Source organism: Sylvia atricapilla, chromosome 1, assembly GCF_009819655.1.
Source record: "Sylvia atricapilla isolate bSylAtr1 chromosome 1, bSylAtr1.pri, whole genome shotgun sequence".
In the NCBI taxonomy this organism is placed as follows: domain Eukaryota; kingdom Metazoa; phylum Chordata; class Aves; order Passeriformes; family Sylviidae; genus Sylvia; species Sylvia atricapilla.
The window spans coordinates 57,146,002-57,159,026 of NC_089140.1; the positions used below are offsets into that span (position 1 = coordinate 57,146,002).

Sequence of the window (13,025 nt, forward strand, 5' to 3'; positions counted from 1 at the left end):
ATAGACTCAATCACTAAAACAATCAAAGGCTATATGCAACATGCCAGGATAACGAATATACTACACATGGAATAAGGATGAAGAGACCTCAGAAAATAACCAGGAGACAGAAGCAGGGGCAGTACTCCCATGACTGAAATTGAGTCATGCTCTTGGCTACTTGGCATGAGAGCCTAGATGCAATCTCATCATGTCTGACACCATGATGACCCAGGCTGTACAACAGTTTTCTATCTGGAAATGAAAACAACATGATCCATGGATAACTTGTTCTTTATTTCACACCAGTTGCTGTGCTCACATATGTTCTCATATGATATTCATTCTGTACATAGGGATTTTCACTGCCCACATTATTAAAGTAATCCAGACTGTTTTGCTCATCCTCTCAGGCCAAGAATTAAACAAAGAGTAAGCACAAAGAGAGCTACTGTTGTAGATATGTTGCAGCAAGACTAATCAAAAGATTTCTACTGGAACAGAATTCAGTTCCATACCACTTCAGGAGGGCTGCAAATACTTGTCCAGGCAAATGCCAACCTGGCAACCCTCCCAAAGGCTCTCTTCTTTCATGGAGGTATGATAGCTTGCTCAGAGATCCCTCAACTTGGATTGCATTCCTCAATTCTGAATACACACAGCAGCAACTCCAGAGGTAAATTCTACCTTTTTTTTTTTGAGGAGACTGAAGTATTTAATTGAGTGTGCTTTTGGGATGCTTTGAGGTGTGAGAAATGCAAATTTCAGTTTTGCTCCTCTTAAGACTAAGATATACCAACATTCCCCAGCATTTTGTCTTTTCATAGCATATAACTCTCCACAAAAATTGCTGTCTGGATGAGGAGGTATTTTGAATACTTTCATAAATATTGCAATAATGCCCATTTGATGGCTACGTCTAACAGTGTCTCAAATCAAAATACTCCAGCAACTCACAAAAGATTTCAGACTTTATGAAAGAGGCCTCAGGTTGGAAAATGACCAAGATTCCAAAAGACTCAGGCAATTGCTGGAATAAAATATTGAAGTGAAACCTCCTCATGGAGCAAGATGAAGTGGACAATTCTTTTATGTACAATATCTGTAAAGAGAGAAAAAAAATTAAAACAAAAATCCACCGTAAAGCAGGAAAAATACTTTAAAATTACATCTTTTAATGATGCCACAATAAGAACAATGCTTTTGCCATTTCTGACAGAAGGGTAACTAGACAATTTAAACCCTTGAGGGTCTGTGAAGCATTAATAGTTTATGAAAGATGACACCAGAAAGTAAATATATAGTGTGTACGTATATATACTATAATGCTACATCCATTATTTAAATCTTCCTTGGGAAATTCTTAGCATCTGCACTAAACCGCAACAAACAGATGCTCTCAGGAAAATCACACAGAGTTATAAAAATAGGATATAAAGCCCTGCATAGACTTCTGCTAGAAAGCAAGTATCGTTTCTATAGGTAGAAACACTAGCTGTATAAAAAGCATTTTAGTATTAGACTCAGTGTAAGAAAGCATCCAAAGGAAAAAAAAAAAAAAAACACCAAAAAAACATGCCAGTAAATTCCAATTTCTCTGCTAAAAGCTAGAGGCTTTAAGACTTTCAAAAATAGTATCTCAAAACAATAATAAAGATTAATAACAACTTCAAAACAAAGACAACAAGACAACACACACTGTTAGTGAGTCTGAGTATTCAACTTGAAACTTTTAAAAGGGCCTGATTTATTTTATTTTTTCTTCTCCAAATGCCTACTGCCTAAAAATCCTACTGCCTAAAAATATAAATATTGGAAGTTCTTGAGTACAGTAAAATAGCTTTCAGACAGACAAAACAGAAGATACAGTATTCTGCTGAAACTAAGTACGGCACACATCCATACTTAACTGGAGTTCACAAGCAGAGCTGTTGAACTTACTGCACAATGCTTTTGTAGGATTGACCTGCTGTGCAGCAAGCAGCTGTTGCAGCTTCTTGATGTCTATGCATGCTTCAGTCATACTTTCCAGATCTCTGCCTTGAGCAGAACTTTGACATCCATCCTCTGATGCTAAAAGCGTAAGGACCCAACACTTAGTCCAAATGTAAAAAGCAGTTCCTACACCCATTAAGGACACACCTGAAAACTGCTGAAGCTGCTGGAACTCAAATGGCTTGTTTTCCAGAACAGTGCAAGGAAAAGAAATCCCAGTTTTCTTACCAAACTGTCAGGAATAATGGAAGAGATTCCCCATCACCATCCCAAATATGAAACAGACACTCCACTGGCCACTTTTTCTTTTAAGATTTCATTTGAAGACTTCAAAGTACTTTATGCTATTTTCTAAAGACTAAAAGGTAAATACTGTTATAAGCAACACACTTAAGTAATGAGATCAGACAGACACAAGAGGTAACAGGGAAACTTACCCCAGGGAGGATTTCCCAAGTCTTTAAAATGTGTTGTTACAGATACTAAGTCAGTTTCTATTTTCAAGTTCATTTCTCCACTCAAGTTTGCTTCAATCACCTGCAATCAATCTCAATTTCAGGCAACCCACTTTCACACTGCAGAATTACAGAATACAGTTTGGTTTTGTTCAGATACAAACTTCCAGGGATACTTCAGTGCAAGACAACCATACTTTCTGAAAATAGTTTGAACATTTGAATGTTCAGCTATAAAATGCATTTCCCATCATTCCCACATGAATTATTCTAGACCAAACTTTCAGAAGTTACAAAAAGAAAGAAATTTAATTGCTCTCCGGTACTTTTAGACAAGTATTAGCTTTGGGAAGTCCATATTCTGAAGAAAAGGCTTCAGAAATAAGAGACTGAAGCTGAAGAAATTAAAAGATTCCTGAATTTCCATTCAGTTATTCAACAAATAGAAAGGCACCAACACAGCCTATGTGACACACACAGGAAATGGGATGCACCAGGAGCTGACTTTCAAGAATTTAAAATAGACAACAGCTGGATCAGATCAGTAACTCAGAAAAGGAATTTGAACTAACAGAAGTCCCGGAAAAGTGCTAAAAGCTTTCAAATTCCGTCCTGAAAGCTGGAAGGAGGAATTTGAAGGAGACTATATACATGGTCTTACACAAATCCCAAGCAGATCAGAGGATTCCTAAAGCACAACTAAGCACTTAGTTTCTGTTATTAGATGAATTCTCAGTAATTAAAAAAAAAAAAAAAAAAAAAACAACAACAAACACATGTACTGCAAACAGAATCTTATACAGAATGGAGATGCCAAGCTCCCAAACAATGGACAAGTACTATCAGAAATTGCTTCTAAGCCCATTTTGAAGCATTGATGATGAAGCATGACCTTGACCATTTTTATTACCAGGATGCTGCTTGCAAAAATAATTATTGTCACACTTAATGTTTTTGTTGTCTAACAGCATGAAAGCAAGGCACTAAGTTGTATGATGGGATTGAACTTATACTATCTTGTGTGAGAAAAGAGCCTCAGCTCTAGAAACAAAAGCACTGTGCTCAATTTTGTGCTCACTGTGGTCAATGTCATAGGGGCAAGAAAAATAATAAAAAGTCCCCAAAATATCTCACAAAAGAAAAGAGTTTGATATGTATTTCAGGATGACTGCCATTTGCCAAACTGCCAGTAACCCAGGGTAATCTCTCAACTCTTCCAAGTCTTGAAAAACAGAGACTGTTCCAATTTCAGGATTCTCATTTAACAGAAAATTTCCTATTTATCAAGACTAGTATGAACAGCAAACCCAAACTATTCCAAAGCTCTACACTTACCTACTAACATTCATGTCAGTCAAACGTGATGACTGTGAGCAAAAGCGACTAAATAGAAAACCAAAGCCCTTTTCTGTCCAACTGCAGAGGGCTTCTTTCAATTAAAAGGGCCACTGGCACTCCAAAAATACAGGGTAGACTGCAAACCCAACATGTCAGTCTAAAGCACAGTGCAATACGGCTGTGGATTTAAATTTCCTTTAAATCCTACATCAAGTTTACCTACAGTTCATTCACAGACACTTAACACAACACTCACTTAATAGGCATTTCCTTAATGAAATAACCTGGAAAGTCTCCAGCTAGCTTCCTGAAGGACTGTAATTTCCTACCAGCTATGAAGAGTGGTTTGTAGCAACACAATGCCATGTTCTTTCGTGGATTTAGTACAAAGACCATAATTTACTGAGAAGCCCAGGAAAAGCTCTTAAGTGTAAATCCTAAAATAAATCACATCATTCTTTTCAATCTTTACACAGGCTTCAAGTGCCTTGATTTCAATGTCTAACTCATCTCAAAATAAGATAATGTGGCAGCACCAGTTTAGGCAACATGTTATGTCCCTCATGAAATAGTATCTGTAGCGTATGTGCTTTAAGTGCTTTAACTTACAATGAAATTGCTGAGATTCTTCATTCTTTCCACAACATTCTTCATTGTTTTCAGCACTGGAAGGTAAATACTGACCTAGGAATACATAAGAGCTGCATTTACTCGAGTATTTCAGATGTGATTTGGACACATTTATTTCTACTTTCAATTCTATCTTAGTTTAGACTGAGTTATATATGGCTTTCAGGACGCACAATATCTATCTAAAAATCAGCAAATATCTCAGGAACAGAGGAACTCTTTCCCATTATACCAACAGGCAATCATTCTAGTAATTGTTCCAGACATAATATTCCAAGTCTGTGTTCAAAACAGAAGCATGTTTTTGCATATCAGACTCTCACATGAACATCTGTGCTACTATATAGTCAATTACAATAGCCAAAAAGGAAATAACAAGATTCCCATGATACTGCAGTAATTTCTGGAACTGCAGCAGTGTAAATCTAAAATAAAAGAACAAAATACTCCAAGTTTCTTCTTGTATGTCTTCAGAATCTAAATACTCTTAGCTACAGAGGTAGCAGACATCCATAACCTCAAATAGGAGCACATTTGTACAAGGACTTCTTGTAACTCTGATAAAAGTCAAAAAGGATATTGAGAGGATATATAAAAAGCAGGAGGAAACACATGTATCTTTAACTCTGCCAGACAGGCCATAAATTTCAGAAAGAACAGGCTATTTGGGCCATTTGGCACCTGAACAGCTGAAACAGTCTAAACTGGTGTGGTTTAGAAGTGCTCCAGACTAAAGCCATGCAAGTCTTTTTCGCCTCCTTTCCTTTGCCATGAACATCACAGAAGCAACTGGCAATCACCCACTCTGTTTCCACAGGCTCTCTTGTCAGGATAGAAGCCAGGTTCCATACCCCTCCAAAACTCCAGCCTCCAGTCTTCCCTATTTCCTTTCAACTCCTTTCCAAACCCCACCAGTAGTGTACTCTGTAGCAATGTCATTCCAATTGCAAACTCCCCTTTCAGTAGTGAATATAAAAACAGAGACTTACATCAAAGTCTGGCACACTGGGCTCTCTGAAGTCATTCCACATTCTTCTGGGAATAACGCCCACAGGAATGTCATGTGTCACAATCCTACTGCTGCTTGATAAGGATGGCTTAAGAGAAAAGAGAGGATGCTCCTGCAGTTAAACACAAGACTGGAACACTTAATTTAGATTTTTCAGACCCACTCTGGGAAATGCTATAACTACCTGAATGACACTCAGTTCCAGTTTTTCCTAGGTTCCTACCAATATGCTTTTAAGTGGGCTTCCCTTTTGAATGAGGAAGAGTTTGTGATTTATCAGTCATTAGTGTATCAATAAGCTATCCTTAGAGCTGAATCAGTGGAGTTAGCAACAACAAAAGTATCAGAAGTCAGCATACCAAAAAAACCAAAAGGCAAAACACAGAGCCAAGCACTGAAACCTCCTTCACCTACTGGCTTCAATGAAAAGGCAATAATCCATAGAAAATACAGAGGATAAAAGAATGGAGAAAAGTAGACATTTGAAAAAGTTGTTTCAATAACATAGCTTTCTTCTTCCACTTTCTTCTTGCCTTTTGGAAAATACAAAGCTAGCTCTTTATGTTACAGACCATGATGACAAGAAAGGCTAGTGAAATGGAAAATGGCACAATATTTAGTTTTCTAGAATTACACCAAATATTACCCTTTGATCTCAGGAAAAGCACTAACCTTTTGGAAGAACTTTTTGTAAGAATGTGAAAGCACTTACTAGCTCCACAGCAACTCTGAGACAGGGACAGTGTTTATTAGTCAACTTGATCTTCACTGCCTTTGCACTCTGGGAAGTTTTTAATGCTCTCGACAGGTTTTCAGGCACCAGCTCTAAATAGATTTCATTGTGCTCTGCAGCTACTCCTTCCATCTGAAATTCATCGAAGAAATTCCCCTACAATTTTTGAAAGTTGAGAAATAAAGCAAACAAGGCAAGTTTTATTCATCAGACCTTAAGCTTATAACTGTGTGTGTACAGCAGAAACTTCCCTCTGCTTGGCATCACCTGAGGAATCACAACAGGCTGCACAACCACGAAGACTCATTGCCTCAGGCTAAACCAATTAATGTCCTCTCGTAACACCTACTGAGCCCATTAGACAGTGAGAAACGCTTCCCTGTTTCCAGTTTGGGGCAGGCCCATGTGGGCCAGCATACACTGTAGCTTTACACTGAAGTGACAATCAAGGAAAAGCGAATATCCAACCTGAAACACCTGTGCAACCAAACAGACCTTGAGAGACTGGGCACGTAGAAGGTGAGGGCTGCAAGAAACGCCTCGTACATCAAACCCAATTCCGTGCTCTGGTTTTTAACATGTGGTTACTGAACTTCCCTGGGCTCACCTGGCTCAGCTCACACCACATACTGGCGCCTCCATTCGCTACTTTATCGGAGAGGATGAAGTACAGCTTGCAGACAGTAAGGCGCAGGATGCAGGTCTTGGCTAACTTGGCGATTGTGTTAATGAGACCTGCCGGAGGGAGGGAGGAGGACGTTACAGCCGGGACGGCTCCGAGCACCCCGGTCGGTCTCCGCGGGACAGAAAAACCTTCAGCTTTTACAAACGCAGCTCGTGCTGCTGCGCAAACTCTTCAACACCCCAAGTCCAAGGAATGCGCCTCATGCCACCTCCTCTCAGGAAAGGACGGCGATTCTCACCTCCCTTCCTCTTTCTTTTGCCCGAGCGGCGAGGCATTGCCGCCCTTCAGCCCGCCCCGGCATACTCACGGCTGAAGTGGTTGAGGCAGGCGAGATCCACGATCTTAGCCCGAAATCGCATGGCGGCCCCTCGCCCGCCGCTACAGAAGGCGGTCTGGGAGACAGAAGCCTCACACATAGAAGCTCCCGCGAGCAGCGGCCATTAGAGCCGTTCGCGAGGTGTGGGCGGGACTGGGCAGCGCCTGGCGCCGGCGGGCCAGACTTCCTTCCGCTGCGCTACAGGTCCCGATCCGGGCCAGGAAGGTGGGCTCGAAAATGCCTTGGCACACCCCCCACCCCCCCGAACATACGTGAAAATTCGTCTATATGGGTCCCAGGCTCGATGGCTCGAGAAATTTCTTTTTCAAATCCAAGGGGGCCCTTGCAGCAGACAGTATCAGCCCCCGGCAGGGGCCAAGCAGCGACACTGTTCCCATGCCGCGGTGGTGAGGAAAGAAAGGAAAGGAGCAGTGGCGTTAGGAAGTGGAGCGAACATTGCTTTGTGAGGGGCCTTTCCCACCGGGGCCACCCCGAACCGAAAGTGTTTTGAGAAGGATATTCTCTGTGAGACGAGGCACGTCATGTAATCAGGCTCTCAGCTTAGTGCATGGTGCTCAAGGGTTTATGCAAATGTTGGAATAGTTCAAGGAAATAGAAAGTGAAGGAAAACTGCTTTACTTGTCAGTGTGCAGCATCCCTGTTTCCTATAGACTGTCTCCTTTGCCTTGGTGGTTCTGGTTGCTTGCAGTCCTTCAAAACAACAGCATTTGCGGAAACAGTTTTCTAGTGTTGTTCCTTTTTGGTCTGTCGGGGTTGTCTGGTGTTCTTCTGTCACACTACAAGTTCCCTAGAGCAGCTAAATTGCCTCTCACATTTAATTTTGAAATATTCTTGGGATGCTGGTCATGTCTTTTTCAATACAGTCATTATGAAGAAAATGAAAGAAAAATAACCTTGGATCTGCATAGTGACAGATACAGACAGTTTCTGGAAGGTTATTCTCTGCTTATATTGCTCTTAGGCCTTGCAAATTTTTAGAAGTAAGCTGACATTTTTCCTAGAGAAACCAGAGCAGCAGGGTGTCTCAAATTCTCATCTAGGGTCCTGCCAACTATGCCAATTTGCCACAAATATGTGGTTTAGGATCATTCAAAGAATCATCATCAAAGATATTAGCAAAAGTGGGGTTAAATATACATTTATAGAAGCGTGACACGAAGTTCAATGACAAGTTTCAGTCCATCATGGATGAAACATAGAAAGAAAAAATCATATTAGAATAATTTTAGAATGATTTACACAGAGACCAAAGACAAGAAAGAGTAAGGAATATGATAGATTACCAATCAGTAATTGTTCACTAAACCTATCACAGGAAGCACCTGGTATTCTCGCCAAGACCCTCTCTTCAAACATCTGGCAAAGCAAACAAAAGAAAAGCTGAGTGACCAGTTTTTTGCAGGGATCAGAGCTGCATTCCCACAACCACCGGACCACCAACTACCGGGAAGCGGATAAAGACCCCTCCCCAGCAGCACTTTGCGAAAATACAGAAGAAACAGAAAAATACACGTATCGCAGGAAGCTGCAAAGTATAAAAGCAGAGACTCTCAGATAGTGGTGTGGGCTGTGGTGGAGCAGAGACTCTCCCAGCCACCCAGCGCTGTTTTGTTTACTGTTGCTTGCTCAATAAATTCCAATCTGATTTAATTGAGCTTGTGTCCAGTCAATTGTTGGGACACACATATAACAAATTTGGTGCCGTGACTCAGATAGAGGCAACCTGGTGGGGGTCCCCATACAGGGGAGGCGCCCCACTGACAAGCAGCCCCTGTTTGGGTAGCACCCCATCTGACCCTCTACCGACGAACCCTAAAATTTGACAGTAAGCAGAAGAAAGCTGGTAACCCTATAATCTTTGTGCACGAAGCCCGAACGAAGATGCAGGAGTGCGTAAGTGTAGGCCGGCTATCCATTCAGTTGGGGTTGGGTATTCCAGAGTGTGTCGCTGTGAGACGTCCAGTGGAGGACAAAGTGATTGTGGACTCCTCGGTAGTGCGTTTCCCATATCCCATGAGGGACTGGGCCATGAAGAGGAGGCGAAGTGTGTGTGTGTGTGTGTGTGTGTGTGTGTGTGTGTGTGTGTGAAGGCACTCTGGAAGATGGGACAGAGGAAAAGCAAGCCCTCTGATCCCATGGGTGGGGGACCCCAGGCAAAGCTCCCCCCGATACCGCCAGGTAGTCCTCTGGGACTTATGATTACATATTGGGATGATTACCCTTCTAGGCAGGGTAAGAGTAAAGTAAAAATGATTCACTATTGTATGGAGGTGTGGGGTGGAAGGCAAATTAGAGGCGACCACCTATACTGGCCTGTGTTTGGTTCCTTTGAGGATTGGATCTGTCAGGCTGTGAACATTTATGTAAGTTCCAGGGAACCTTTCAGTTCAGAGGAGAGTGAGTATGCACATCTCTGGATCAGGTCAGAAACTAGGATAAATTTATACCCTCTAAAAGAAAAAGGGGGAGAGGGGAAAAAGAAAACACGAAGAGAGGATGAAGTACCTGTTTCACCTCCTCCTTATATACCACCACCCCCTCCCCCAGCACCTCTTCCGCCTGCACCCCCTTCTGTGCCAAATTACCCTGATGGTACAGACTCTGCATCTGGTTCTCCCGGTGAACACCGGAGAATAACAAGGAGTCAGACGAAAAGTAAACAACATGAGAGCGGGTTATACCCACTCAGAGAAATTGCTTTGGGGGGTCCGCAACCAGATATGGGATATGTAGCAGTCCCTTTGAATTCAGGAGATGTGCGGGAATTTAAGAAAGAAATAGGGAACTTGTTAGAGGATCCCTTAGGAGTTGCAGAAAGGGTGGACCAGTTTCTAGGCCCAACATATACACCTGGGATGAAATCCAGTCTATACTGGGCATCCTATTTACAGCAGAAGAGAGGGGAATGATCAGAAGGGCCGGAATGAGAGTGTGGGACCAGCAACACCAACAGGGTCCCATGGCAGATGTTAAGTGGCCCCTCCAGAGACCAAACTGGAATAATCAGGATCCAGTGGATCGAGGTCATATGCAAGACCTAAGGACAATTATTGTCCGAGGAATAAGAGAATCAGTCCCTCAGGGGCAGAATATCAATAAAGCTTTTAATGAACAACAAAAGAAGGATGAAACCCCCACTGAATGGCTGAAGAGGTTATGAAAAAGTCTCCAGTTATACTCCAGGGTAGATCCTAATACCCCGGTGGGACAAGCCCTGCTGAAAACTCAGTTTGTGGCCAAATCATGGGCAGATATCAGAAAGAAGCTAGAAAAGATAGAAGACTGGCAAGATCGTGGATTAGATGAATTGTTGAGAGAAGCTCAGAAAGTTTATGTAAGGCGGGAGGATGAGGCTCATAAGAGACAAGCTAGAATGATGCTGGCAGCAGTCAGAGATGGGCAGAGAACAGTAGATTCCAGAAAGGGATTTGAGGCTCGACACAAAGAATCTGGGACAAAGAGACCCCCGAAGGAGGATAGAGGTGTAGTGACGTGCTTTTAGTGTGGAAAGAAGGGACATGTTAAGAAAGATTGCAGAAAGAGGATAATGGATGAATGGATGTTCAGGGAGGAATAGGGGTGTCAGGGGCTCTATTTACTGGGGACTCAAGAAAGAACTGAGCCCTTGATAAAATTAAAAGTGGGTCCCCAACAACAAGAAATTGAGTTCCTAGTGGACTCAGGGGCAGAGAGATCAACCGTCCAAAAATTACCTCGGGGGTATGAAATATCCTCAGAAAAAGTTCAAGTTATTGGAGCTAAAGAGGAACCATTCAAGGTACCCGTAATTAAAGATGTATTGTTTGAAACAGACTCTAAACTTGGCATAGGGTCTTTGCTGCTAGTGCTTGAGGCCGATTATAATTTGTTAGGTCGAGATCTGATGATTGAATTAGGAATTAACTTGGAAGTAGTGGGAAAGAAACTTACTATTAAGCTGTGTCCCTTAAGGACTGAGGATGAAGAGAAAATAAATTCTGAAGTATGGTATACTCCAGAGACAGTGGGAAGATTGAACATTGAACCCTTTACAGTGACTATAAAGAACCCAGAGATACTGGTTAAAGTTAAGCAATATCCAATACCTAAAGAGGGGAGACAAGGGTTAAAACCTGAAATAGAGAGACTGATTAAACAAGGGTTGTTAGAACTGTGCATGTCTCCATTCAATACACCTATTCTGCCTGTAAGGAAGGCAGATGGAAATTACCGATTGGTGCATGACTTACGAGAAATCAATAAAAGAACAGTTGCAAGATGTCCTGTGGTATCTAACCCCCATACCCTCCTAAGCCAATTAGGTCCTGAAGATAAATGGTATAGTGTAATAGACTTTAAAGATGCCTTCTGGGCATGTCCGCTAAGTGAAAAAAAGTCGAGATTATTTTGCTTTTGAGTGGGAAGATCCAGAAACCCACAGAAAACAACAGCTAAGGTGGACAGTGCTCCCTCAAGGTTATACGGAGTCCTCTAATTTGTTTGGCCAAGCATTAGAACAAATTCTAAGGGGGTATGAACCGGCTGCATGGATTACTCTTGTCCAGTATGTGGATGACCTGCTTCTGGCAGGAAAAAGCGAGGAGGCTGTCAAGCAAGAGAGCATTAAATTGCTGAACTTCCTAAGCCTGCAAGGCCTTAAAGTATCAAAGCCTAAATTACAGTTTGTTGAGAAAGAAGTGAATTATTTAGGACATAGGTTAAGTAATGGGACAAAGAGATTAGATCCTGAAAGGGTTAACGGTATTTTATCGCTGTCAGCTCCAAAAACTAAAAGACCAGTGCGACAGCTGCTGGGTTTATTTGGGTACTGCAGACAATGGATTGAGAATTACAGTAAAAAGGTGAAGTTCCTTTACACTAAGCTGATAAGAGATGGCCTGGTAAAGTGGACCCAAGGAGATGAAAACCAACTAGAGGAATTAAAAGAAGAATTGGTAAATGCCCTGATCCTAAGCTTACCGGACTTGAAAAAGCCATTTTTCCTATTTGTGAATACAGAAGAGGGGACAGCATTCGGAGTACTTGCTCAAGAATGGGCAGGGAGCAAAAAGCCAGTAGCATATATTTCCAAACTCCTTGACCCGGTAAGCCGGGGATGGCCCACTTGTTTGCAAGCAATAGTGGCAGCCGCACTCCTAGTAGAAGAAGCACATAAAGTAACTTTCAGAGGGGAACTAAAAGTATTATCACCCCATAATATTAGGGGTGTGTTACAGCAAAAAGCAGATAAATGGATAACTGATGCTTGACTAGTTAAGTACGAGAGCATCCTCATCTCTTCTCCCAGATTAACCCTTGAAACCACGGCACTGCAAAATCCCACACAGTTCCTATATAGAGAACCTAGTGAAAATTTAACCCATGACTGCCTTCACAATATAGAAGAACAAACAAAAATCAGGCCAGACTTAGAAGAAGAAGAGCTTGAAACAGGTGAAAAACTATTTGTGGATGGGTCTTCCTGAGTAGTAGAAGGAAAGAGGAAATCAGGATATGCAATAATTAATGGAAAAACCTTTACAGTGATAGAATCAGGACCCCTAAGCCCCAGCTGGTCAGCCCAGGCTTGTGAGTTATATGCAGTGCTAAAAGCTTTGCAGCTCTTGGCGGGAAAGGTGGGGACTATATATACTGACTCAAAATATGCTTTTGGGGTAGTACATACTTTCGGGAAGATATGGGAAGAAAGGGGTTTAATCAATTCCCAAGGTAAAGAGTTAATACACCTTGAACTCATAACACAAATCCTACAAGCTATTAGGCAGCCTAAAAGAGTAGCAGTAGTACATCTAAAAGGTCACCAGAGGGGGCTGACCCCATTGATAAGGGGAAATAACCTTGCAGATCAAGAGGCTAAGTGGGCT

The 13,025-nt window shown here is 41.9% G+C and overlaps 1 protein-coding gene across 3 annotated transcripts; it reads right to left on the reverse strand.

The window, feature by feature from the left end:
• Positions 1–257: 257 nt before the first annotated feature.
• HUS1 (HUS1 checkpoint clamp component) lies at positions 258–7,280 on the reverse strand. Of its 3 annotated transcripts, none has more exons than XM_066323316.1 (8): positions 7,132–7,280; positions 6,747–6,874; positions 6,119–6,295; positions 5,387–5,494; positions 4,377–4,451; positions 2,412–2,511; positions 1,921–2,052; positions 258–1,081 (listed from the first exon to the last, which is right to left on the reverse strand). In XM_066323316.1, exons 1-8 carry the CDS (start codon positions 7,238–7,240, stop codon positions 999–1,001), a joined length of 912 nt encoding a protein of 303 aa, XP_066179413.1. In that variant the 5' UTR covers positions 7,241–7,280; the 3' UTR covers positions 258–998. The 3 variants fall into 3 exon arrangements, with proteins under 3 accessions (XP_066179413.1, XP_066179406.1, XP_066179417.1); XM_066323309.1 differs by having other exon boundaries at positions 5,387–5,518; XM_066323320.1 differs by lacking the exon at positions 6,119–6,295.
• Between the last annotated feature and the right edge of the window lie 5,745 nt (positions 7,281–13,025).